The following is a 26,862-nucleotide window of genomic DNA, read 5'->3' as shown; positions in this document are numbered from 1 at the left end:
TTCCTGGAGTATGGACTGGTTTGATCTTCTTGCAGTCCAAGGCACTCTCAGAATTTTCCTCCAGCACCACAGTTCAAAAGCATCTATCTTCCTTCGCTCAGCCTTCCTTATGGTCCAGCTCTCGCAGCATAGGTTACTATGGGGAATACCATTGCTTTAACTATGCAGACCTTTTGTTGTCAGTGTGATGTCTCTGCTCTTAAGTATTTTATCAAGATTTATCATTGCTGTCCTCCCAAGAAGTAAACGTCTTCTGATTTCCTGGCTGCAGTCAGCATCTGCAGTAATCTTTGTGCCTAGAAAGACAAAGTCTGTCACTGCCTCCACGTTTTCTCCCTCTATTTGCCAGTTATCAATCAAGCTGGTTGCCATAATCTTGGTTTTTTTGAGGTTTAACTGCAACCCAGCTTTTGCACTTTCTTCTTTCACCTTCGTCATGAGGTTCCTCAACTCCTCCTCGCTTTCAGCCATCAAAGTGGATTCATCTGCATATCGGAGATTGTTAATGTTTCTTCCAGCAATTTTAACTCCAGCCTTGGCTTTATCAAGCCCAGCACGTTGCATGATGTGTTCTGCGACAGGTTGAATAGGTAGGGTGAGAGTATACAACCCTGCCGTACTCCTTTCCCAATTTTAAAGCAGTCCGTTGTTCCGTGGTCTGTTCTTATAGTTGCTACTTGGTCATTATACAGATTCTTCAGGAGGCAGACAAGATGACTTGGTATCCCCATACCACCAAGAACTTGCCACAATTTGTGATGATCCACACAGTCAAAGGCTTGAGAATAGTCAATAAAACAGAAATAGATGTTTTTCTGAAACTCCCTGGCTTTCTCCATTATCCAGCGGATATTGGCAATTTGGTCTCTAGTTCCTCTGCCTTTTCGAAACCCAGCTTTTACATCTGGCAATTCTCGTTCCATCAATTGCTGGAGTCTCCCTTGCAAGATCTTGAGCATTACCTTACTGGCATGTGAAAGAAGTGCCACTGTTCGATAGTTTGAACATTCTTTGGTTCTTCCCTTTTTTGGTATGGGGATATAGGTTGATTTTTTCCAACCTGCTGGCCATTCTTGTGTTTTCCAAATTTGCTGGCATATGGCATGCATCACCTTGACAGCATCATCTCGTAAGATTTTAAACAGTTCAGCTGGGATACTGTCATCTCCTGCTGCCTTGTTATTAGCAATGCTTCTTAAGGCCCATTCAACCTCACTCTTCAGGATGTCTGGCTCTAGCTCACCGACCACACGGTCAAATCTATCCCCGATATTATTATCCTTCCTATACAGATCTTCCGTATATTCTTGCCACCTTTTCTTGATCTCTTCTGCTTCTGTTAGGTCCTTGCCATCTTTGTTTTTGACCATACCCAGTTTTGCCTGGAATTTACCTCTGATGTTTCTAATTTTCTGGAAGAGGTCTCTTGTCCTTCCTATTCTATTATCTTCTTCCACTTCCACACATTGCTTGTTTAAAAATAATTCCTGATCTCTTCTGGCTAACCTCTGGAATTTTGCATTTAATTGGGCATATCTCCCCCTATCACTGTGGCCTTTTGCTTTCCTTCTTTCTTGGGCTGCTTCCAATGTCTCAGCAGACAGCCATCTTGCCTTCTTGTTTTTCTTTTTCTTTGGTACATTTTTTTGTTGCCACCTCCTGAACAATGTTGCGAACTTCTGTCCATAGTTCTTCTGGGACCCTATCTACTAAATCTAGTCCCTTAAATCTATTCTTCACCTCCACTGCATATTCATGAGGAATATTCGTGAGCTCATATCTAACTGATCTGTGGGTCTTCTTCCCTATTCTCTTTAGTCTGAGTCTAAATTGTGCAATAAGAAGTTCATGATCTGAACTACAATCAGCTCCAGGTCTTGTTTTTACTGACTGCATAGATGTCCACCACCTTTGGCTACAAAGGATGTAGTCAATCTGATTTTGGTGTCGACCGTCTGGTGAAGTCCATGTATGAAGTCATCTCTTAGGTTGTTGGAAGAGAGTGTTTGTTATGCACAGTGAGTTGTCTTGGCAAAATTCTATCAGCCTATGTCTTGCTTCATTTTGTTCTCCCAGACCATGCTTGCCTGTAATTCCAGGTGTCGTTTGACTACCCAGCTTAACATTCCAGTCTCCTGTAATGAAAATAACATCTTTGTTTGGTGTACTATCCAGTAGGTGCTGCAGATCCTCATAGAACTGATCTACTTCTGCTTCTTCAGCATCTGTATTTGGGGTGTATATTTGGATCACTGTGATGTTAAATGGCTTACCCTGAATTCGAATTGAGATCATTCTGTCATTTTTTGGATTGTATCCAAGCACTGCTTTAGCCACTTTATTATTAATTATGAAGGCTACTCCATTTCCTCTGTGGTCCTCTTGTCCACAGTAGTAGATCTGGTGGTCATTTGATGTGAAGTGGCCCATTCCAGTCCATTTCAGTTCACTGACACCCAAAATGTCTATATTTAATCTTGACATCTCCCCAATCATAGAATCATAGAATAGTAGGACTGGAAGGAGCCTACAAGGCCATCGAGTCCAACCCCCTGCTCAATGCAGGAATCCAAGTCAGAGCATCCCTGACAGATGGCTGTCCAGCCTCGTCTTGAAGGCCTCCAGTGTGGGAGAGCCCACCACCTCCCTAGGTCATTGGTTCCATTGTTGTATTGCTCTAACAGTCAGGAAGTTTCTCCTGATGTTCAGCCGGAATCTGGCTTCCTGTAACTTGAGCACATTATTCCATGTCCTGCACTCTGGGATGATCAAGAAGAGATCCTGGCCTTCTTCTCTGTGACAACCTTTCAAGTACTTGAAGAGTGCTATCATATCTCCCCTCAGTCTTCTCTTCTCAAGGCTAAACATGCTAAATTCTTGCAGTCTCTCTTCATAGGGCTTTGTTTCCAGTCCTCTGATCATCTTTGTTGCCCTCCTCTGAACCCTCTCCAGTTTGTCTGCATCCTTCTTCAAATGTGGTGCCCATAACTGGGCACAGTACTCCAGATGAGGCCTAACCAGTGCTGAGTAGAGGGGAACTAGTACTTCCCGGGATTTGGAAGCTATGCTTCTATGAATGCAGCCCAAAATAGCATTTGCCTTTTTTGCAGCCACATCACATTGTTGGCTCATATTCAGCTTGTGATTGACAACAATTCCAAGATCCTTCTCGCTTGTAGTGTTGTTGAGCCACCTATCTCCCATCTTGTAACTGTGCATTTGGTTTCTTTTTCCTAGGTGCAGAACTTGGCATTCATCCCTACAAAATGTCATTCTGTTGTTTTCTGCCCAGCGCTCCAGTCCATCCAGATCACTTTGAATTTTGTTTCTGTCTTCCAAAGTATTAGCTATCCCGCCCAATTTTGTGTCATCTGCAAATCTGATCAGCATTCCCTGCACCTCCTTCTCCAAGTCATTAATAAAAATGTTGAAGAGCACTGGGCCCAGGACTGAGCCCTGCGGTACCCCACTCGTTACCACATCCAATAACCACATCCAATTTGCCCTGGCTCATGGATCTTACATTCCAGGTTCCTATGGTGTGTTGATCTTTAGAACATCAGATTCGTCGTTCACCACCAGCACCATTGGCTGCTAGCTGTCCTTTCGGCTTTGAGCTAGCTGCGTCTTCACATCTGGGGCTAGTTGAACTTATCCTCTGTTCCTCCCCAGTAGCATTTTGACCATCTTCTGACCTGGGAGTCCCATCTTCCGATGGTATACCGACATATCTCTGGTTGTACTGATCCATTTAGTTTTCATGGCAAGAATACTGGGGTGGGTTGCCGTTTCCTTCCCCAGGGATCGTATTTAGTCTGACCTCTCTGCCATGACCTTCCCGTTTTGGGTGTCCCTTCATGGTTTAGCTCACGACGTCATTGAGGTGCTCAAGCTCCAGCACCACGACAAGGTAACAATCTCCTTTGCTGAAGCCCATTAAAATGGCAAGTAGTTATTGGTGTTATTCAACTTTTTTCAATTCTTGCACATATTTACATACTCATAAATGACAACAATGTTATTATCTTACAAATCATATATTTTAAAAAAATATAAATGAAAGGTTTTTATGAGATATGTTGTGTCCCCATACATTTCGTTATTACAATTTATGTATGTGTCCGTATCTCTTATAACGGGTTAGTTTAACCTCGGGTTTGCTAGTAAAACTGAATTACTGTGTTGCGAAATGATGCATGTCTAAAAAGTGTGTCACCAACATGAAAAGTCTGGAAAGCTCTGATCTAGATGCTTCAACAGGCAAGGTGTGGTCAACAGAGATTCTACTATATACTTCAGATCACTTCCACATTGGGACTCCATTAATATTTACAACTCTGCTATAAAATGGGAAATATTGTATGAACAGAAAAAAATGTACAGGGGGACACACTCACAACTTTGCTGGGAACAATATGCACCACACAAGAAAGCACTGGGTTTCCCTGTTTTCTAGAAAGCACAGCTATGTGCTATGGTTAGTATGAAAAATATACTGTTAGCAGACAGATCTGAAAAGACAGCAGTAAATGCTGCAGTTTCCACACCATGTCCCAAATGTATGTATGACACACTATTTTATTTGCAATTGAATTGTTTAACTAAATCTACAGCTCCCCCACTTTAACAGTACAGATGTGCCTTGCTCTAAGAGATGTTAAGTTTCAGGGTTGTCTTTGAGTAATGAACTTGGACAAGTACAGTTTAGTAAAAGGGACAGAAATGAAATGATTGCCATGTGAATGGAAACATTTAGCTAGCCCAGACTTTCTGCATAGCTGTTTAGGAACCTCTGAATACAAGCCTTCTTGTCCCCATTTATTTTATGGGAAACACTGAAGCCATATTGTAAGGTTTTCAAAGGGACTTGGCAGCATTGGTCCAACTGAAATCAATGTTATAAACTGCCACTTTCTTCAAGACAAGATAATAAAAGGGATTGTTAATATAAAATGTGGTAGAACCTCACTGTAATGATCACATATACTGATTGTTAACTCCGAAAGTCAACCCAAACATATTCACCTACCATTCCCATTAAACCTGGCAAATTTCAGTTTAATTCACAACTGGCAACAGAACACACAGAACTGACTAGAATGATGCTTCTCTAGTTACATTGTAAAGTCACTGGTGCATTCTATGAAGTAACCTTACTATCCAAATACATGAGAAAATGTAAGGGGGCTCCATGCTTTATACAGCAAAGATCACTGTGGTGTGTTCATCACTGTTTTTCTCCACTGAAGGGTGGAGCTCTTCTGGTATGTGAAATACAATCTCAGAGAGGCATAGCAAGACTTTCATAGCTCTTCACCCTAAGTTACTTGCATGTATATCCTGTGTGGCAACTTTATGCACCTTTCTGGTGATGATATTCAACAGAGTGCACCAATGTAGCATGAGAAAGTGTTCTCAAATAAACCAGAGTCCCTGAATAATCCACCATTCAACAAAAAAAAAAATACCTTGAAGGTAAAGTTATCACAAACATTGCTACCAGGAAAGCATAGCGTATTGGAGAGTAATAGCGTACCACCCAAACCAACAAAGCCAAACCTTCTAAAGATGCAGGCAAAACTGTCTTTCTAAATTATTTCTTAAGGAGATCCTCTTCATCCATTAATGGGAACACAACCTTTATCGTTCTTTTCTGAGGGGATGTTTGCTAATTCATTGTAAATTCTTGTAAACTCTTCAGTTTCAATTAGACTTGGAATATGGAGGTATGGTTCTTTAAAAATGGAACATCATGTGTGTGATGGACTGGGTGTTTCATTCTATAACCATAGTTTATTCTGGAAATTAAAAAAAAACCCCAACCAAAATTATATACACTACAGTATATAATTATACTATATAATTATATACATTACTGTAAACTACAGTATATTAGAAGTCGACATTATTAGAGCCAATGCAGACCTATAATTCACTGGAGCAGTAAGATAGCAATCCTATGGACACTAGACACTGTCTAGAGGGCCATAGGATTTTTTGGTTCACAAAAACCATGCTCCCCGCCCCCTCATAGCCGGTACAGTTCTCTCTGCACTGGCTACGTTTCTGTGCTCAGAGTGCGGAAACAACGAAAAGGGGGCGGTCCTGGGAGAGAGGGGAGGTGACCGTGGAAGCCGTGTTATGCAGCTTCCTATGTGCCCTGTGGCCCCACCCCCTCCTACTCCATAGTTACCCAGCTAGACACATGAAATAGCCTGTCTAGCCAAAAATGCAGAGCAGCCAGAGCACAGAGGTGAGGATCACCTCCATGTTCCAACTGCCCTGCATTGGATATTTGTCAGCCTCCAAGTTTGGAGGCTGATGACTATCTCCATAGAATTCACTCTAAATTGATTAGGCACTGTTATTGTAATGGTAGTTATATACACATTTTACGACCACATTGAATATGTTATTCAATAAAATAAGGTTTATATTTATGAAATGTATATCCCACATTACTGCACATAGTTTCAAGCTGGCTTATAACATAATTAAAAATAAGAAATAATAGCAACAGTAGAAATCATAAAATCAAGAGGAAAAAACAGCCAGTGAAACCATTGAAATTATCAAAATAGCAAAAGCATTTAAGACTCTCCGCATGGTTGAAAGTCACTAAAGGCATGTGAGAATAGAACAGGACAGACTTCACCTGATGCCTAAATGACAGTAAAGAAGGCACCAGGCACTTAGGTCTATGCAGGAAGTTCTAGAGCTCAGGTGCCACTACTAAAAAGACTCTCTCCCTGGTAACCACCCCCAGCTTCAGAAAGCTTAACTGCTTCATATGGGAAAAGGCAGCATTTTAGAGATGTGTCCCAAGCCATGTAGGATTTTGAAGGTTAAAACTATAACTTTGAATTGAGCCCTGAAGCTCTTAACACTGGCATATGCTCTCTGTGGTTAAATATGATCTCTTGCTTAACAATCTGGCCACCAAATTCTATACCATTTGCAGTATCTGAACACTTTTCAAAAGGACGCGCACTATGTAGCACATTACACGTAATCTAGCCTAGATGTTCCTAGAGCATGGATTGCTGTGGGTAAAGACCCACCCTCTCCCAGAAAGGGATGCCACTGGCACACCAGCCAAAGTGATGAAAAACATTATATACTACAGATGCCAACTGAGAACCCAGCTGCAAACAGGGGCAACCCTAGACTAGCTGCCAGCAACTGGTGCCCTGGTCAAACCCTGAAATCAGTGCCCCCACCCCCAATGGCAGATCTAAGCTGAGGTTTTTGGTAAACTGGGAAACATTTTGCCATTATTTTCCATGTAATGAAGAGGAAACCCCCCACCCCGCATCTTCGGAACAAAAATATTATCATTTATAATAAAATTTGCCCAAAGTTGTTGTTGTTTAAGCACTGTATCAGCAAGGGTGGGGGGTGTCTGATAAAAACAACAGAGGAGACAAGCACAGCCATCCGCTCTGTGAAGGAGCAGAAGTCCCATCCACAGTGCCCAAGGGAGGTCCCTAGAAGGGTCCCGGTTGCATCCTCGGGCAACATGGCCAACAAGGCACCGCCATCCCCTAGGCAAAGGAAGCGGCTGCTCTTGGGGGGGCCTCTCACTCCCTGCCTCCAACTGGGATCAGCAGTGCAGCAGGATGATATCCAGTGTCAACTGCGGGAGGACCAGATCCCAAAGGCGGGCAGGCGGCCTGACTTAGCCCCACCATCCCCAGTCAGTCCCTTCCTCACCTCCACAGTCTTGGTCATATTCCCTCTGTATGCGCACGGGAATTGAAATCATGACAGCTTCCTTATTTTATTCCTTTGTTTCTTTTAATTTGTATTTTCCCCCTCAAATTTGGTGCCCCACTTAACTTGGTTCCCTAGGCAACCAGCTAGTTTGCCTATATGGATGGGCTGCCCCTGGCCGCAAAGCTGGATCTCAGAGTACCCCCCAAAAGGTAAACATCTTTAAAAAGAAATGCAACACCATAAAGATGTGGACTCTTCCCTGGGTCAATAAGCCATTAACCAAAAGCACCTTTGTCTAATCTGGACTGAGCTTGTATGGGGGGTAGGTCTTCATTAAACGTGCCATTGATATGGGGTTACCTGCTCTGATCCTACTTCAAATAATACATATAGTTTTATATTTCTTATTTAGTGCCCAGAGATATATAGTCAGGTCCAGAAATATTGGAACAAGGATATTTTGGCATTTGGCCTCTGCACATCACCACATTGAAGTTGAAAGGAAACACACCGAGATGGGAGCGAAGACGGGACTTTCAGCTGTAATTCAAGGGGTTTGACAAAAATGGGGCACTACCCATTCAGGAAGGACAGCCAGTGGCATACACACACACACACACACACACACCGTTGGTGGCTCATAAGTAATGGAACAAACCAACATCATTTCAAACTTAAGGATCGCCTTTAATACCTGGATGAAAATCCTTTGACTGCCTGAATGACTGCCTGAAGTCTGGAACCCATGGACATGACCAAATACTGAGTTTCCTCCCTCGAGATGCTTTGCTGGGCCTTTACTGCAGCTGCCTTCAGCTGCTGCTTGTTTGTGGGTTTTTCTGCCTTCAGTCTTGTCTTCAGTAAGTTTCAGTAAGTGAAAAGCATGCTCTATTGGGTTGAGATCAGGTGACTGACTTGGCCATTGAAGAACATCCCACTTCTTTGCCTTGAGAAACTCTTGGGTAGCTTTTGCTGTATGTTTTGGGTCATTATCCATCTGCAATATGAAGTGGCATCCTATCAGTTTGGCAGCATTCAGCTAGGGATGTTAGAGAATTCCGCCCGGGATCCCAGGGAGGCCGAATTCCAGTGAATTCTGCCCCCCGGAATCCATGGCAGAATGGAGCAACCCGCCCCATCACCCCGCGAAAGCCCTGCGAAACGGAGCCTACCTGGCTGTGGCTCCGGTGGCAGCTCCAGCAGCGGATGAAGCAGCGGTGGCAGCGATGGCGGCGGCTCTGGCCACTGCCAGGCTGCTGCGGCCGCAAATGGCAGCCACCATTTGCGTCCCTATGCCAGCCCGTGATAGGCCACGTATATATTTACATAGACTATCACGGCTAAAGCAGGGACGCAAATGGCATCCCCTACGCCATTTGCGTTCCCGCTTTAGCCGTGATAGGCTACGTAAATATATACGTAGCCTATCACAGGCCGGCGTAGGAACGCAAATGGCATCCCCTACGCAGGATGCCATTTGCGTCCGCAGCAGCCTGGCAGCAGCTGAAGGCCCTGCTGTGGGTTGGCCCGGCCGGCGGCTCCATGGACTGGCCACGGAGCGGAGCCCTCCGGGCAGGATTCCAGAGGGGAGGAACGGATCACCTCCCCCCCGTCGAGGATTCCGGGGAGGAACGGATTACCTCCCCGCACCTGCGGACCCCAGCGGAGCCAGGTAAGCTGGGTTTCGTACACCCCTACATTCGGCTGAATCTGAGCAGAAAGTATAGCCCTATACACTTCAAAATTCATCCTGCTGCTTTTATCAGCAGTCAGGTCATCAATAAACACCAGTGACCCGGGTCCATTGGCAGCCATACATGCCCAGGCCATAACACTGCCTCCACCATGTTTGACAGATGATGTGGTATGCTTTGGATCATGAGCTGTTCCTTTCCTTCTCCATACTTTTCTCTTCCCATCATTCTGGTACAAGTTCATCTTGGTTTCATCAGTCCAAAGAATCTTTTTCCAGAACTGGGCAGGCTTTTTTAGGTGTTTGCTGGCAAAGGCTAATCTGGCCTTTCGGTTCTTGAGCATTACCAGTGGTTTGCACCTTGTTGTGAAGCCTCTGTATTTACATTCATAAAGCCATCTCTTGACTGTAGATGTTGACAATGACATGCCTACCTCCGCAAGAGCGTTCTTGACCTGGCTAGATGTTGTGAAAGGGTTCCTCTTCACCATGAGCAGAATTCTGCAGTCATCCACTTTAGTTGTCTTCTGTGGTCTTCCAGGCCTTTTGCTGTTGCTGAGCTTGCCACTTAATTCCTTCTCTTTCAGGATGTTCCAAACTGCTGTGTTGGCCACTCCCAATGTTTTTGCTATCTCTCTGATGGGTTTATTTTGTTTCCTCAGCCTAACGATGGCCTTCTTCACTCACATGGACACCTCTTTGGACCTCATGTTGGGAGTTCCAGTGAACAGCTACCAAATGCAAATGTAACACTCAGAACCACTTCCAGGCCTTTTCTCTGCTTGATTGGTCATGGGGTACCCAGGAAACAGGCCACACTTGGCCATGCAGCTGCTTGTCAGCCATTCGTTCCATTACTTATGAGCCACCAACGATGGGTGTGTGTGTATGCCACTGGCTGTACTTCCTGAATGGTTAGTGCCCCACTTTTGTCAAACCCCTTGAATTACAGCTGAAACTCCTGACTTCGCTCCCATCTGGGTGTGTCTCCTTTCAACTTCAATGTGGTAGTGTACAGAGGCCAACTTACAAAACAGCTACCCTTGTTCCAATATTTCTGGCCTGACTGTAGAGAAGTACTCCCAAAGTAGTATTTGTTCTAAAATTCCATCCATTGCTGGAAAACCCAGGACAGCAATGTAAGAGTCGTTTTTAGGTACGTGGCTTAGCAACAACACAAGTTGTTTTATTACAAGAAAAAGCTTACACAACTCCAGTCCACCTTTATTTATGTTGCTCTCATGCCAAATCGTGGAATGGAGTTTTGAACTTGAGGTTAAAATACAATTTTGGAATCGCTTCTGAAAAGGAAAATTGGCATAAGTTCAGGCATGCATGCACATCCCTCTAGATTAGTCCTTGTGAGCTGCACCATGTGGGACTCACCAAAATTACGTATGATGCAGACATATATGAAAAAAGGGAAATATGCCTCAAATTACTCAAGAGAAATGCACCATAAGCAGTAAGGAAAAAATAAAGAGAGAGAAAATAAAAAGTTCAAAGCAACAAGATCTGTTTTTATGGCATTTTATTAGTAAGTAGTACATCCCAGGCGTATAGTTCATTAAGAACAAAAATGAGGAAAGTTCTCTAGCATTAGAGAATGCCAAATAAATTATTTTTTTCCACAAATCTATAGCAGGGTTTTTGTTCTATTAATTTTATTTTTTTTAATTCACAACACAGAAGTTGGCAAAAATTTTGTAACCTTGAATACCTCCATTGATCAATATTTAAAACATATCCAGAGTTGTTTACTCTTTAAGCCTGAGTGTCTAAACGGAATTTCATCAGTAATACAATTGGACTATAAAAGGTGATGTCTGATTAATCGAACAATGATAGGTGCAACAATTGGTTTATACTCCACAAGGTGTCACAGAGATTTTCTTTAGTGTAGTTGCTCATTTTAGGTGACTGCCAGGTTTTGGTCCAAGCAAGGCCTTGATATGAATAGCCAACATCTATGTGGCAAAGAGATACGTCTGCTCTGAACTTTCAAAGCATACACTGGTACATATGTCATATTAGTGCTGCTAGAAACCGTCTGCAATATACAAGCTCAACTTTACAGAAGGTAGAAGTTGAGGATGGGCAGGTGGATCACAGCAGACCAAGTTTTCCTGCCACTATAGGGTACAAGAATCCACACAGATATGGAATCATAGCTCGTATCTGCTGGACCAGTATTTTGGCGAATCTTGTCATATTAAGGCCATAATTGCTTCTTACTTGGGGCTCTTTGACATGGACATTCAGATGTGCTACACACTGGGATTGCTATGCTTGCAAGTGATAGTTGAATTTGTACAGAAATGCTTGTCATCTGGTAACTTCAGTATAAACACAGAAATGCAGGTCACCATATCCAGGTCATGGTCACACAACCACATGCATGCTATGTCTCCAAAGCAGCACCAGGTCAGGGAAAAGAAGTCCTGGCAACAACAAAACTTTGGTTAGCGGGTAAGTCATCCAGAATTTGTCAACCCATAATCTTAAACAGATCTATATGTTTTTAAGAAGGTCCTTCTATTTTTTTATTGTACTAAGAGAAACTAGAAGAAGCTTTTAATTTTCTAGCATGCTAGGCTACTTAAACAATGCTAAACATTTTTACAGCTGTATTATGTAAAATAAAAAATAATCTTTTACTAACTGGCTAGTAGCAGAATATTAAGGAGTAAAAGTCGCATCACCAATGTCTCCTCTCAAGCAAGGGAAATGAAAGTGATGATGATACAATTTATATGACTATAATCTGTATCACAGAACATGGATTTTGACCAAAGGTGACACAAAGTCTGAGGGTGAAAACCCAATATCGCACAAGTGGACTTCATCCTGCTCATACAGTGGGACTTTTGTCTTGTCCCCTCCCCCTGCAGCTCCCATGCCCTCCCCTTGAAAACTGCTCTAGAGGGCCCCCCAACCCCCCCTGAGCAAATTTTGAGGCAACACGGGAGGCTGCAGGGGGAATCACCATCTTCTCGTTCCACTGATAAAAGCCATTCCACAGGCTAATGGAATACAACACCGACTGTTAGTCTTTTAAAACACTGGCAGGGTCACTGAATTTATTTCATTCATCAGCGTTACTCAACCACCTGAAAATTCTAGTCCCTAAGAAACACAGTATTTTCTATGGAAAGTGTGGAGATCAAAGAATGTTCCAAGAAAAAAATAAGCAGGAAAGATGTGACTATCATTTGAAAATGTTTCTCTTTACGTAAAAGAACAGAATAATCTCCTCCAGCCCCCCACCCCTAAAAATGTCTTGTGAATTAATGTTCTTTTGTGCATGAGTAAGTAAGCCATCCCAAACCACCTCTACAATTAAGAGACAAACAAAAGCAGTGATGGTTGGTGGGGATGGATAGGTGAAAAGCAAGAGGGAAGACTACCTAAATAAACAGTATTCATTCTAAAGGCAAAAATGCCACCTATATTGTGTGGAAATACCTTTAATAGAAACTATTTAAATACATTTTTATGCAACACAGCTATACATCTGTTTCAGTGCTTTAAATAGCAACGGCATGTTTATTTAGAAGTGATTTACATTGCTAGCAATGGCAATACTTCCAAGTAAATGCATTTAGAACTGGGATGCTTATATCCAGGGACCGTGGAAAAAGCAAAGGCAAGTTTCCATAATACAATATAATATCTAATATCCTTTTGCTATTTTTGTCTTCGTTTATTCTTGGACAGGATTTGGCTTCTTCTAGAGCATTGTGATCTTTGCTTGGTCATTTTCATATCTGGGAAACTGTTGCTAAAAGGAAAAAGTGAGAGAGAAAATGCATATTAAAAGCTGAATATAGCAGAAATAGATGGTAATCTGTAGAGATACGAATTCTGTGAATGCAGCCCTTCTGCCAAAAGATGGCAGATCCTGGATCCAACTCAGTATATTCTTTGTGAAGATCAAAAGATATTTTTTCTATCTTCAGCTTATTTCATCTACATTATGAACAAAGGTGATGAAGATAAGGCAATATTCATACAGCTAAAGGTCAGAAGGAACCACACAGTTCCTCTTATTTGGCTGCCTCTGTAGTCAGAAGCTCACATGTTTCTGACAAAAATCAAGCACACTTACACAGATTTTGCAAAACCAAAATCATTACTTCATTATAGTAGGACAGCCAGTTCTGTTATTAAGACTAAGTCAGAGAGGTTAATACCCATGGAGTTAATTTTGTTCGAATTCTTTAACTTCTGTATTATATGGCACTGCAGATCCTCATAAGCCATCTATCCTAATGTGGGGGAGAACCACATGCGGTGAGTTGATGAGATTGTAGTAATGTAAGATGCAGCATTGTTTGAGACACATGGTGCTGGCTAGTCTGATAGCCTTTGACTTTCTCAACAATGGATCAGGATGGGCAGTCAGAGACTAGATGATCAAGTGGGAATTTGAACAAAGTAGCCTTATGGGATGGAAATTTATGCCCTAACTACACGCTGTGTCTTTTCAAACATTAGTAGCAATGTGAATATATTAAAAGGATCCCACAGATACCTTCAATCTTCCATCATCCAGCACAGATAACATATGCCCCAAACGCTAAATCAATAAAGTACCAAAGGGATGGGAACCAAGGTATAAAGAATATCTTATGAATTCATTTTTAAAAATCTGAATGGTTCAAAATGTTGCCAAAATGGAAACGTTAACTGTATTAATGAAGATCAGAGATAGACATGGATATGGATACGGGCTTTACAAAGAAATGGCTCCCATTCTAATATTACATAAATATACCAGTGACATATTGCAATATTCAATTTTAAAAGGAAGTTGTTCTCAGTCTAAAAAGGTAATTACATTTTCTTGCACGGTAGGTTAAAAACCTGAGATTTAAAACCTGAGAAATAAAGGCTAGTCAGAAAGTTAAAGGACAACAACAGTAAATCCCAAGGAAGGAAGAATTTAAAAGATGAAAGGTTTTATGGATAAAAGTCCAACAACCTATGACATAATCCTGGAATCTGGAAAGGGTGAGGTTTTCTTGTTAGAATCATGCATACTTTTGAGTTTGAATATAAAATAAGTAATTGAAATCCATTTTTAAAAATAGAATAAAAACATACAGCAGACTCTAATAGATTCTATGTAGAGTCTACTATCATTTTTTAAAAAATTTATTTCATGGTTCTAACTTTGGGAGTCTTCACATTTAAGTTTAACTTTATGCAGTAGTTTCAATGGGATTGTACATACGTGCGTAAAGTATTTTCCTGAATCAAGTTCAAATGATGAGAATAATGCAGCACAAGGACAAGAAAGCTGCGCCCTTCCACTGGCAGATCTCAGAGTTGCCTTCTGCTGAGTCACATGGGTGGTCCATCTAGCACTATGTTCTCTGAAAGGCTCTGAGAGAAGTCTTTCTAAACCATTGTACAGTGAGGTGGCCGCCTCATGTGGCAGATGCTGGGGAGCAGGGAGCACTGGTGTGGGGTTGGATAACAGAGCTGTGAGTGCCACACAGCCTGTTCTGGGCCCCCTAACCTAGTCTGCAACCCTTAGGTATGCTGGAGGATGCTGTCCCATTGCCAGTGTTGAAGTAAGATTCAACTGCCAGTCCAGTTAGCTTCTCTAGGGGGGGCACTATCTTGTTCTTCAGCTCATGTAGCAACGAGCAATATGTCTTGGGCCAGCCCTGACTGGAGGGGTCAGGGACTGATCCTTGCACATTCTAAGCATCTGCTCTCTCCTTGAGCATTGGCTCCTTCCTAAGACACAAAGAGCAGCCATATGATGAGTCAGCCCAATGGTCCATATAACTCAGTCACCACTTTCTTGGGTTTGGGGCAAAGTATTTTCCCAGATCTGTTCCTCCTCCTTATGCCCTATTATTTCATGGGTAGGAAAGAAGCAATTCAGGGCACCACTAACTTAGTCCTCCACTTTATTTATTTATGTATTTATTTATTACATATATAGCCCATATTTCCTCCAGTATTTTCAACACTGATGAGAATACGCTGTTAGGGAACACAAGAGGCGCACTGAGGTATACGCAGAAGGCTCGGAAAGGAGATCAGTTCAAGAGACACTCTAATGATATCAGGCACCAACACCCACCAAAAGTTCTAATTAAGTGACCTGGAAGAAAGGAGAGTGTGAACTAAGACCACACTGTGTACCCACTGAACCAAGGTACATTTCACGGCATCTCTGTTCTCAGATTCTGTACAGTAACCCGCAAGATCTCATAAATACATTTCATACGAAATTATTTAAAATGCTTACAAGTTACTAATAGATGGTAGAGCCATTTAAGTGCACTTATACTAGCATGAAATTACATGACAAAGAAAAACCATATTCAAAGAACCTCACGTTTATCGTCTGATGCCACCTGGGACTGACATGCCTCCAATGCTACCATTAGGTTTACAGGCAACTGTGTGTACGCAAGCTCTAGCAGTACCTCTTATTCCCAATTACTATTTTATAAGAACAGTTTTAATACACAAAGTGCTTTATATTTTTAACACCACTCCTATACAGTCACTCATTAACTACTTCCGTTTTATAGAAGAGAAATGAAGCTCAGAGATGGCAAAGGGGCTGAAATCTAAAATTATACTCATTGGATTGGGGTGAGAAAAATTCATTTACATAGAAATCGAGCTCTTTGCGGGGATGGGGGGGGGGTGATATACAAAAGGAAAATGCCTGTGAAATGTGTGGTGTTTATTTCCAAAAAGCACTTCAGTGAGCTGACATCTTAAATCTTCAGGGTTACAAGCCAGTTTCCAGGAATTCAATGTCATGGTTTATGCATCATCTCACTTCTCCTGGTGAAGGCCTTGCAGACATTTAACATAGCTATGCCAGACTGGATCACATCAAATTAACACATAAAGCACTAACAATGCATAATCCCAGATGGATTGCCTTCCTTAGTGGTTCCTAATTCCTAGCACATGGTTGTTTCTTCGACTACTGACATTCATTAATACAGACAATAAAATACTGGATAGCAAACGCAGCAATCCTTGATCTAAAAGTCTAAACATGGCATTTCTACAAGTCAGAATTTAAAACTCAACTTGCTGTTTCATTCTCCATATAGCCTACTAAATTCCTTGAGGACAGCTTTACAGATTGTACAGACTTAAGAATAGCTTGGATAAAACTGTAAAGGAAGCTAAGCAGCAACAAGACACCACGTACACCAAGCTTTGCTACATAAATTACCCAATGACATTAGTGATGCTAATGTTCAACTGATGAACTGTATAAATTGCTGGCGTGTTAATAAAACTGAAAATGTAAGCACACTGCCTAGCATGTAGGTTCCATTGAAATCAATAGACCACAGGTCTGAGCAAATTTAATTAGGATCAGAGTAAAGGGGAAGGAAGGCACCTTGTCTACCACCTAAGTATCTAGCCATTCATGCTGTTCACAGGCCTTATGTTCAAAAAGTCTGTAAGGCCTTTTCAAGCCTATGGAATTATGACCAATGTGTTAATTAAACAGAACCACATTATTAGGAAATGTCCTTTTTTACACAACGAAGGGAACACATAGGATTGGATCCAATGTTTCATTACGCTGACAGAACTACTTCCATCAGTAGAATCGGGTACGGTTGATCCTCACCCCCCGGCCTCCCCTGTGCACCCTGTGCTCCAGAGGGCTAGGAAACCCTCTAAAGCAGAACTTCAGGTGGCATGGAGAGCTGTAGGGGTGAAGCAAGAGGGAGAGTTCCTCACCGTGCTAGCAGACTTCTGCTAATGTGATTTTGTATTTAGCCAATATAGCTTGGAAACTAATGACAAGGAAAGAATATTAACAAAACTTGTTATATTAAGAAAGATCAACCTGCCAAAGTAACAGTTTTTCAAAGCCTGTGGCAGGACCCCTTAATTAGGCCCAGTTGCGGAGGAAAGGGCAAGCTTTTCTGAGTGCAGAAACTGTGTCTGGCATGGCAATGCAAGAGTCATCCCTCCCTATCATAAAATGGGCAGAATACTAGTTTAAATTAAAAATGACAATTCATTAGAGATTGTGGATCTCATATCTATTTATTCGTATGCCTTTTCCACAAAATTGTGCCCCAAACAGCTCACAATGTAACAAATGAACAGCAGTAAATATAGTTTACAACAACCATATCAAACTGCAGTAAATACAACAATATTCAAAACTTACAATAGAAGCCATTGCATAATGCTGGCAGATAAATACATAACTAACAACTGAGCACTCAATCAGGAGAATAAAGTGTAACACAGAAATAGAAGAAACACTCTCTCCAAGGGTAAATAAATCTCCATTCCACAGAGGTTCTCCACAATTAGCCCACAAACACCTCTCACTTGTGCCAGTTTTCCTCCCAGCTCTCACCTGGGGAAGTAAGCTTGCCAGTCCTCCTTCAAGCAGGCCCGTAGCCAGCCTGAATGTTCTGGAGGGGTGGGCACCAAAAAGGTAGCAGGGAGGCAGTTCATTTGGCTTGTAAAAAAAATGTAGGGGAGAGAATTTGGTCCACCGCTGGCTACGGGCTGACTTTCAAACTCCATCTGCTCTCAGAGTTTTAACATTACTCAGTCTCTCTCCAGCAAGCACCCTTTCCAGCACTGATCTTCAGGCAACAGGCCTTATCCTGCTCCAAGGTAGTGGGGTGAGGCAGGTGGAAATACTCCATTCCTTGATGTTAGTCTCTCTCCACCAAACACCCCTTCCTGCACTGGATCAGAGCAGGCGTACCATACTTGAACTCCTAACTAAAATCAGTGATGCAGAATCTCAGCTGATGAAAGTTCTAATGGCTGAAGTATAAACAAAAGCGTAGACTTTCGCATACTTTAATATAGTTTTGGGCCTCTTTTAAATCATGTTTTGCTTCCAATTTTGTTCTGATGTGATTTTATTGTGTTACGTTATTGTTTTAAATTGTACATCGCTTTGAAGGCTTTGGTGGGCCAAAAAGCAGTTTACAAATATTTTAAATAAATAAATTCTGACTTCCGGTTGGAACCAATGTTGCTCTGGTAGCATCCTGCAGGCGCTCCTGTGGGAGCTTTCTCAAACAGCTTTTTAAAAGGTTGAAAAACCTTTTCACTCCCCCCTGGAATTAAAAGAGGGGGCAAGGCAAAATCTGGATAATATCTTGGAGAAAAGTACCCCCCTTGAGATAGTGGGGGGGCTGGATTCCAGGATTATCTTCCCAGAGCTTTACCAATGCAAAAAGCTGTACTGAGACTCCTATTTCATAGGAGAAAACAGGGCTGACGTGTTCCATAGTAATATATGCTTTAAGAAATATCAACAACTTCTGAGGGAATATTTAAGAAATGTTAACAATACTTGTTAACCGCGGTGGCTTAGTGGTTAAGACACTGAACTGCAGACTGGAAGGTCGGCATGTCAGCAGTTCGAGACCCGAGTGCTGTGTGATGGAGTGAGCTCCCGTCTTCAGTCCCAGCTTCTGCCAACCTAGCAGTTCGAAAGCAAGAAATTGCAAGTAGATAAATAGGTACCGCCTCGGCGGGAAAGGTAACAGCGTCCCGTGCACCTCGGTGTTCGGTCATGCCGGCCACATGACCACGGAAGCGTCTTCGGACAGCGCTGGCTCTTCGGCTTAGAAACAGGGATGAGCACCGCACCCTAGAGTCGGACACGACTGGTTGGGGACACCTTTACCTTTTAACAATACTTGAGAACATCTGAGGACCTGCAAGTTCTGTTTGAGAGAAACATGTCTGCGCCGAGGAGAAGAAATGAGCCGGCATCAACTCCCTGTGCACCCCCTGTGTCAAAAGTTTCGCGAACAGAAGATATAGGGGAATTATTTACTCTGATAAAGACTTTATCTTCACAATTTACGGAGCAAGCCAAAAGATTGGATTTAATCCAAAATCCCACCCTGCAAGGAGCTGTAGATTTAATTAATGCGTCATGGCAAAAAATGGAGACGAAAATTAATGAGTTAGAAGACCGAGTGGCAGGAAATGAAACTACGACACAAATTTGTTTTAAAAATGCCTCTGATAGAATTTCTCAACTGGAGGCCTTCACGAGGAGATCCAACGTACATATTATTAGGATTAAAAATCTGTCTAATGATGTTACATTGCCTATTTTTGTGGATAAACTTTTGCATGAGATACTCCCTATCCCATCTGATTATTTACTTGATATTGAGCAGGCATTTCGTGTGCCAAATGCTAAAGGGACTGATTACATGATCATAGTCCAATTTGCAAAAGTCTCCACAAAGAATTATATCCTGCGTTTGGCAAGAGAGGGTGGAAGACTTTCCTGGAAACAAGATAAAATTATGTTATTTCCAGACTACATCAAAGAGGTGGCGAATAAAAGAAGGCAATTTATTAAAGCAAAAAAAATGGCAAAACAAATGAACTTACAATATTACTTAAAATATCCTGTTACACTTTGTATTGTGTCTGAAGGTCAGATGAACATGTTTCTAAATCATGAAATGGCGGAGGCATAAAAATGCGTGAGAATTCTGTTACAACCCCATGAACTGTAATCTTTAAACAAGCTTTGTTAACTGCTTGTGTTTAGTCTACATGATCCAGGCTAGGTCAGAAGATAAATGATTATACATATATTCATTTATTCTCTTTCATCTTTCTTTTTTTCTTGCTTTTCTTTATATTTTTTATTTCAAAATAGATATGGTATGCTGTATTTAAATTTATTGTTTGAGGGTAATTGTGCACATGCATTTATATATAAAATATATTACTGATTCTTGAAGGTTTATTTTAAGTTTTATTATTATATAACACTATATTTCTTATTATTATTATTATTATTATTATTATTAATATAGGCTACTGGGAATGAACTGTAGACCTGTTTCTTTGATATAAGATTGATGATATTGAAATGTAAGGTTGTTTATTAAATTGTAAGATTGTTAAGGTTATATAGTTTTTAAAATAGAATAGCATCAGAGGCCAGGGGGTATTGGAATTTAAACTTAATCCTTTAAAGGGGAGGGGGAGGGAAAGGGAAAGGGGGGAAAATTCTTTTCTTTTTCTTCCTTTCCTTTCCTTTCCGTTCCTCTTTTCGCTTCTTTTCCTTTTTTTTTCTTTTTGTCATTGTTGTATCCTCATAAGAATATTGTATTGTTGGGAAATTGTAGTACTGATCAGGTTGTTGATAATTTGGGTATTGTTTATTTCATTTATAAAGATAAAATAAATAAAAATATATTCAAAAAAAATTCTAAGCAGCTCCATTGAAATGAATGGACCTCAATTCTTAGGAAGCCAGGATCATGCCTGAAGCTTGTTTGCTCCCCTCCTTCAGCATCAATCAGGATTTCCCTTGCAATCAGACTTTTTAAAACTAGTTTGAATGGTATTTCAAATTCTGATTATTCACAGATCGGAGATGAGTGTTATGTGTACACTATACTTGCACCCTCACATGAAAAGGATCCTGAAACCTTCCCACGAGATGGTAATATTAGGCAACAATCCTGGGTACAGCGAATGATCCATGTCCCTCTGAACTACGATTAAGTACTGCAAAGATGATTTAGGTCAGTGATCTTCACTATTTTCCAAGCAGAAGCCGTTTTGGCTCCAGGCAGCACCACTGAGGCCACTTGGGGGCCTTTCGCAGGCCATGGGGAGGCGCTCCCCTGTCCCCACCCCCCAGTGAAATGGCGACACTGTACACAGGACTTGGTTGGAGGCCTTTTCGGTCCTCTCCTCCCCATTCCTCTCCACGTCATCCAAGCAAGCCCTTATTAGTCAATCACCAAACCAGCAGGCAGGCAAATTCCAAGAGGCTCACTTGGGTCCTTGAACTGAGACAGATCTTATTTTAATCACTGAGAGAGTGCTCTGCTCTGCGATGCAGAATCTCCCAGCGCAGGTCAGTGTCGCACTGTCTCTTGCCTTCCATTTCCCCTCCAATCCAGTGCATGTGCAGTGTACCACTGTGGCTAGCCAGTCACATTGCTCTTGGGCTCCCCCCCCCCCATTAACTGACTGATTGCTCTTGCATTCTCCTCTCGCTCGCTCCACCCCGTGTTACAGCTGACAAGCGGGAGGTCTTAAATCCCCCACCCACCCCCAAACCTCCTCATGTAGCCCAGTTCACAGCAGCTGGCCCAGTGCTAAAGCAAACAAGGTAAAGCCATGGAGGCCTTGCTGGCAGTGAGCAGCCACTACTGAGAGAGAGGGAGGGGCGGAGAGCTGCAGGTGAGGACTGGAAGCCGCCAGTAGCCCTCTGACCTTGCAGTGAAGAACACTGGCTTAGATCCATCTCTCAGGCCTCCTTAATGGAGGAACTGATAACAACAGGAAAGAAGGCAGCACTACTACTGTCCATGTTTTCTCAGCCTGATATGTGTGTGTTCAGTCGTTCAGTCGTGTCCGACTCTTCATGACCCCATGGACCATAGCACGCCAGGCCTTCCTGTCCTGCGCTCTCTCCCGGAGTGTGCTCAAGTTCATATTTGTTGCATCGGTGATGCTATCTAGCCATCTCATCCTCTGCTGTCCCCTTCTCCTTTTACCTTCAATCTTTCCCAGCATCAGGGTCTTTTCCAGGGAGTTTTCTCTTCGCATTAGGTGGCCAAAATATTTGAGCTTCAGCTTCAGTATCTGTCCTCCCAATGAGCACTCAGGGTTGATTTCATTTAGGATGGACTGACCTCCTTGCAGTCCAGGGGACTCGTAAGAGTCTTCTCCAGCACCACAGTTCAAAAGCATCAATTCTTCGGCGCTCAGCCTTCCTTACAGTCCAGCTCTCACAGCCATACATTACTACTGGGAAAACCATAGCTTTGATTAGACGGACCTTTGTCGGCAAGGTGATGTCTCTGCTTCTTACTGTGCTGTCTAGGTTTGCCATAGCTTTCCTTCCAAGGAGCAAGCGTCTTTTAATTTCATGGCTACAGTCACCGTCTGCGGTGATCTTGGAGCCCAAGAAAGTAAAATCTGTCACTGCTTCCATTTCTTCCCCTTCTATATGCCAGGAAGTGATGGGGCCAGATGCCATGATCTTCGTTTTTTTAATGTTGAGTTTCAAACCAGCTTTTGCACTCTCCTCTTTCACCCTCTACAAGAGGCTCTTGAGATCCTCTTCGCTTTCTGCCATTAGGGTGGTATTGTCTGCATATCGGAGGTTGTTGATAATTCTCCCAGCAATCTTAATTCCAACCTCTGATTCATCCAACCCGGCATTTCTCATGATATACTCTGCATATAAGTTAAATAAGCAGGGTGACAATATGCAGCCTTGTCGTACTCCTTTCCCAATTTTGAACCACTCGGTTGTTCCATGTCTGGTTCTTACTGTTGCTTCTTGACCCTCATACAGGTTTCTCAGGAGACAGGTAAGGTGGTCTGGTACTCCCATCACTTTCAGAATTTGCCACAGTTTGTTGTGATTCACACAATCAAAGGCTTTAGCATAGTCAATGAAGCAGAAAGAGACGTTTTTCTGGAATTCTCTTGCTTTCTCCATGATCCACCGAATGTTGGTGATTTGATCTCTAGTTCCTCTGCCTCTTCGAAACCCAGCTTGTACTTCCGGTAGTTCTCGGTTCGCATACTGCTGAAGCCTAGCTTGTAGGATTTTGAGCATCACCTTGCTGGCATGTGAAATGAGCGCAATGGTGCGGTAGTTTGAACACTCTTTGGCGTTGCCCTTCTTTGGAATTGGAATGTAAACTGACCTTTTCCAGTCTTGCGGCCATTGTCGAGTGTTCCAAATTTGTTGGCATATTGAATGCAGCACTTTAACAGCATCATCTTTTAGGATTTTAAATAGCTCAGCTGGAATACTGTCATCTCCGCTAGCTTTGTTGTTAGTAATGCTTCCTAAGGCCCACTTGACTTCACTCTCTAGGATGTCCGGCTCAGCCTGATATAGTTTACAGGAAAGGTGAAATGCTTTAGCATTAAAGACAAGAAAGAGAGATTCTTGTTTTTAGTAACAGTCATCTGCTGCTAGCTTAGCTGCCCAAGTTAAATGTGTCATTAATTAGGTCTTAATTAGAAACTGCCTTTAAGCGGAAACATATGTTACTTGGTTGGCCTTAAAAAAAAAAAAGTATGCTGCAATCTTTATGCTATATGGAAATTACCACTGAAAGCTAAAAGCCTGTGCAAATACATAGTTTTGGGAGAGAGAGGCGGAAAAGAACCTTACCAAGCAAAGGGATAATTATCCAAGAAACACTCATGGCTGCTGCTGTCCTCCAAAACAAAGAGTTAAATTAGCAAACCTTGGCTGAAATCAAGGGTGTTTTTTTCAGATTGTAGAATTTCTACTATTATTGACCTGGAAAGTAGAGTTCAAGCACTGAAACATTACTGAACACATCAGAACTTCTGTGACTAAATTCTTGCTTCAGATGAATTTTCTGAATGTCTATGAATAATTGTTCTATTCTAATAAACAATTAACTTCCATTTTAATTCTTTCCTTTATTTGTGAATCATACTTTTTACTAGCATGGACAATATAATTCCAAGAATCACTTTCACTGGGATTTAAAATTTAGAAAGGAATGTGACCCCCTCCCCCTTGAAATACATCTCTGTTGATGGTTAAATAAATAACACATTTATTATATTAAAACACACACACGCTCTGATGACCATTTTTTCACTGGATTCCCGTGACAATACATTGTATGGCCTTGAAAACATTAAAACAATTTTATGCATTTAGATTCATTAGAGTATCCTACCCTGAAATTCGTAACACTGGGAAATCAAAGTATGCAAATATATATATATATGACAGAACAAAACATTATACACATTCAAACCTTCCAGAAACCCATAGTCACTCTATTGACTAGAGCACAGGTAGCCTATCAGCTCCCCCATCCCCAATTATTCCAATACAGCCATGATTGCTGTTTCCATGCTGCTTCTTGGCTCCATCTGGACTGCAGGGGATGGAGGAGGCAGAGGAGCTCTGTGTGTGTGTGTGTGTGTGTGTGTGTGTAAAACAGAGAGAGAGAGAGAGAAAAGGATGGATGGAAGAGCTGGATGAATGCTGGAGAGAGTCAGGGGGTAGAAATGAGAGAGAAACGGGGTGTTCTCACCGACTCTTGGCTTTGGCTTCACTCACTGCCAGTATGCAGCCCCTGACCATTTACCCATATGGGAATGTGGCTCATGACCTGAAAATATTGCTCATCCCTACACTCAAGAACCAGGATATCTACCCTAGGAATCAGGTCTGCAGAATCACAGCAAAGCCATCTGCTTGTAAACAGAGAAAGGAATAATGGATTCTAGAAGTTGTATGGGAGTTTTAGGCAAAAACATTTACTGGGCCACAAGTTGCCCATCCCTGGCCTAAGGAATCCTGTAATTTTCTACTTTTTATGCTTTCTGCAAGTTTTAGAACTCTTTCCTTCTTTTTATGTTGAAGAACCTAAGAATAGCCATGCTGGATTGCACCAAGGATCTATTTAGTGCAGCATTCTGATCACACAGTAGCCAAGCAGCTGCCTGTAGGAAGCCCACAAGCAGGACAGGCCTTTGGTCTGATTCAGCAGGGCTCTCCTTATGTAGGTGGTACAGCTTTACATGTTGACGGGGCAGATATGGGAAGCAAATTTTGTCAAGCATGAGTGAAGTTAAGCTGTTAATGTTTGTTAAAATAATATTTTTCTTTTAAAAGTGAGGAAACCTTCAGAGAACTGAGCAATTGGTAGAACTACAGTTGCAAATTAAGGACCATAGCAACTTGATAGTTAATTTAAATAGCTGGCATCTGGAGAATGTCCCTACTGTAACCTCAGAAGTGAAATGGAACTGTAAACAGTGTGAGAAGACGGTAATGATCCAGAAGCATTTTGGAGGACAGGGAGATGGTAAAAGTGTAGTGCAAACTCAAAACTGTGCCAGAAACAACATGTGTGGTTACTCTGATTCTGGCTCCAGAGAAAGATATCTGATGCTTCAAAACCATTTTTAACTATAAAAAATATGGCTATTTGGTAGTTGCCAAATAGCTAGACAAAACCGATGACCAGCATAACTAATTGAATAGGTTGTTGCCAACTCAAGTATCTGCTTTGATGGTCTGACCGGTAGAACATACTCCTTCACCAGCAGAGATTATTTATTAAAATATTTCTTATCTCACCTTTCTATCCATACTGAGTTGTCCAAATAAAAAGAATGATCATATTTACAGAGAAAATACCAATCAGCAAAATTTAGAAAGAGACGCAGCAGAAACCAGAAACAAACCCCAATAAGATCAAAGAAATAATTAGCTACCGCCCAGGCCCAAAGCATACCTTAAAGACCACGTCTTGACTTGGTGTCTAAATGTAGGGAAGGAGCCAGCCAGATATTCTTGGACAAAAAATTCCATAAAGTGGACACCACCACCAAGAAAGCCCACCCATCATACCTCAGCCATCGATGGGATATTGAGTAAAGTTGAAAACCTAAGCATGAGAGTGGGAGAGATTCCATCAAGGTTTGCTGAACTATCCACTCATAATGTGCTCAATGCAGTGCTCCCCAGGAACATACCTAACATAGGAACAATAGACTAGCAAATGGAAATAGTGTTTTCCCCATCTGCTGTGCTAAATTCTACTCTCAACTTTTCTCCTCCAATGAACATGCCGAGAGATCTCATATGATTATAAGTACATTCACACAAGCTTGTATCCAGTGGAGGCTGATGGCTCTGATTTTGGTGGGGCTGTAATTCCATTCTGGGTTTTAGTCAAAACCAGAGAGAACTTAAAAGAGCTATCCAAGGTGCTGAACCCTATCCCCAAAATCAATTCATCACATTCTATAGCTCCTTTAGAGTCCTGGCTGGTTCTGATTAAAACCCAGAGTGGAATCACAGCCCCACCAAAATCAGAGCCACCAGCCTCCACTGTTTGCATCCGCTGTTTATCCCACTTAGAATTGCATACAGCCTATAATGAGAAACCAAATCTAGCACTTGAACCCATTTTTATGTTTTAACTTTAAATAAATAAACACAATAAAATCTAAGAGTACAAATTCAGCAGAGAACAAATTGTTGAGCTGGATCCAGGATCTGCCTTCCACAAGAGGAAGGGCTCCACTCGCGAAGGGTTCGTTCACCCAATTTTGGAGATCCCTTCCTCCACCCCACAGCTCACACCAGGATCTTTGGACTCTCTGTGTAGCATTTTCACAGGGCTGGAGGGGCTGCCCTGGGAAGGAAGGGGCAGGGATATCTACTTCCATCAGTGCAGTTGATCCAGCATAAATCTGGATCCAACCCATAGAATCCATGTAAACAACACCTAAACATGGAAATGTATGAATACGAGATGACACCCAACCAAACTGAGTTACGATTAAGAATAGAGAGCTGAGTCATTTTATAAAATATTACAGGGAGTCTTTAATATGAGTCTTTGGAAATCAAAACTGTCCTTCATCAAACCAAATAAGCACATAACTATTCT

The 26,862-nt window shown here is 41.9% G+C and overlaps 1 protein-coding gene across 10 annotated transcripts in view; it reads right to left on the bottom strand.

Annotated features, from left to right (window-relative positions):
• The window catches only part of RAD18 (RAD18 E3 ubiquitin protein ligase), a 213,994-nt gene that overhangs the window by 17,990 nt on the left and 169,142 nt on the right, over positions 1 to 26,862 (bottom strand). For 6 of the 10 annotated variants that reach the window (XR_014788554.1, XM_084840271.1, XM_084840273.1 and 3 more), the window contains one exon: positions 10,400 to 13,190. The exons of 1 other annotated variant lie outside the window; for it this stretch is intronic. Coding sequence is in view for 7 of the 9 variants with exons in the window: in XM_084840271.1 (XP_084696397.1) it covers positions 13,097 to 13,190 (94 nt within the window). In the remaining 2 variants the exon portion in view is untranslated. 3 more of the 10 variants (XM_084840272.1, XM_084840277.1, XR_014788553.1) reach the window with 2 other exon arrangements.

This window comes from Heloderma suspectum, chromosome 2 (genome assembly GCF_057233095.1).
Source record: "Heloderma suspectum isolate Gila_16-S chromosome 2, 16-S_ref, whole genome shotgun sequence".
Taxonomy (NCBI): Eukaryota; Metazoa; Chordata; class Lepidosauria; order Squamata; family Helodermatidae; genus Heloderma; species Heloderma suspectum.
Note: the sequence above shows the minus strand (reverse complement) of the source record. Positions and strands in the feature narration are given on the sequence as shown.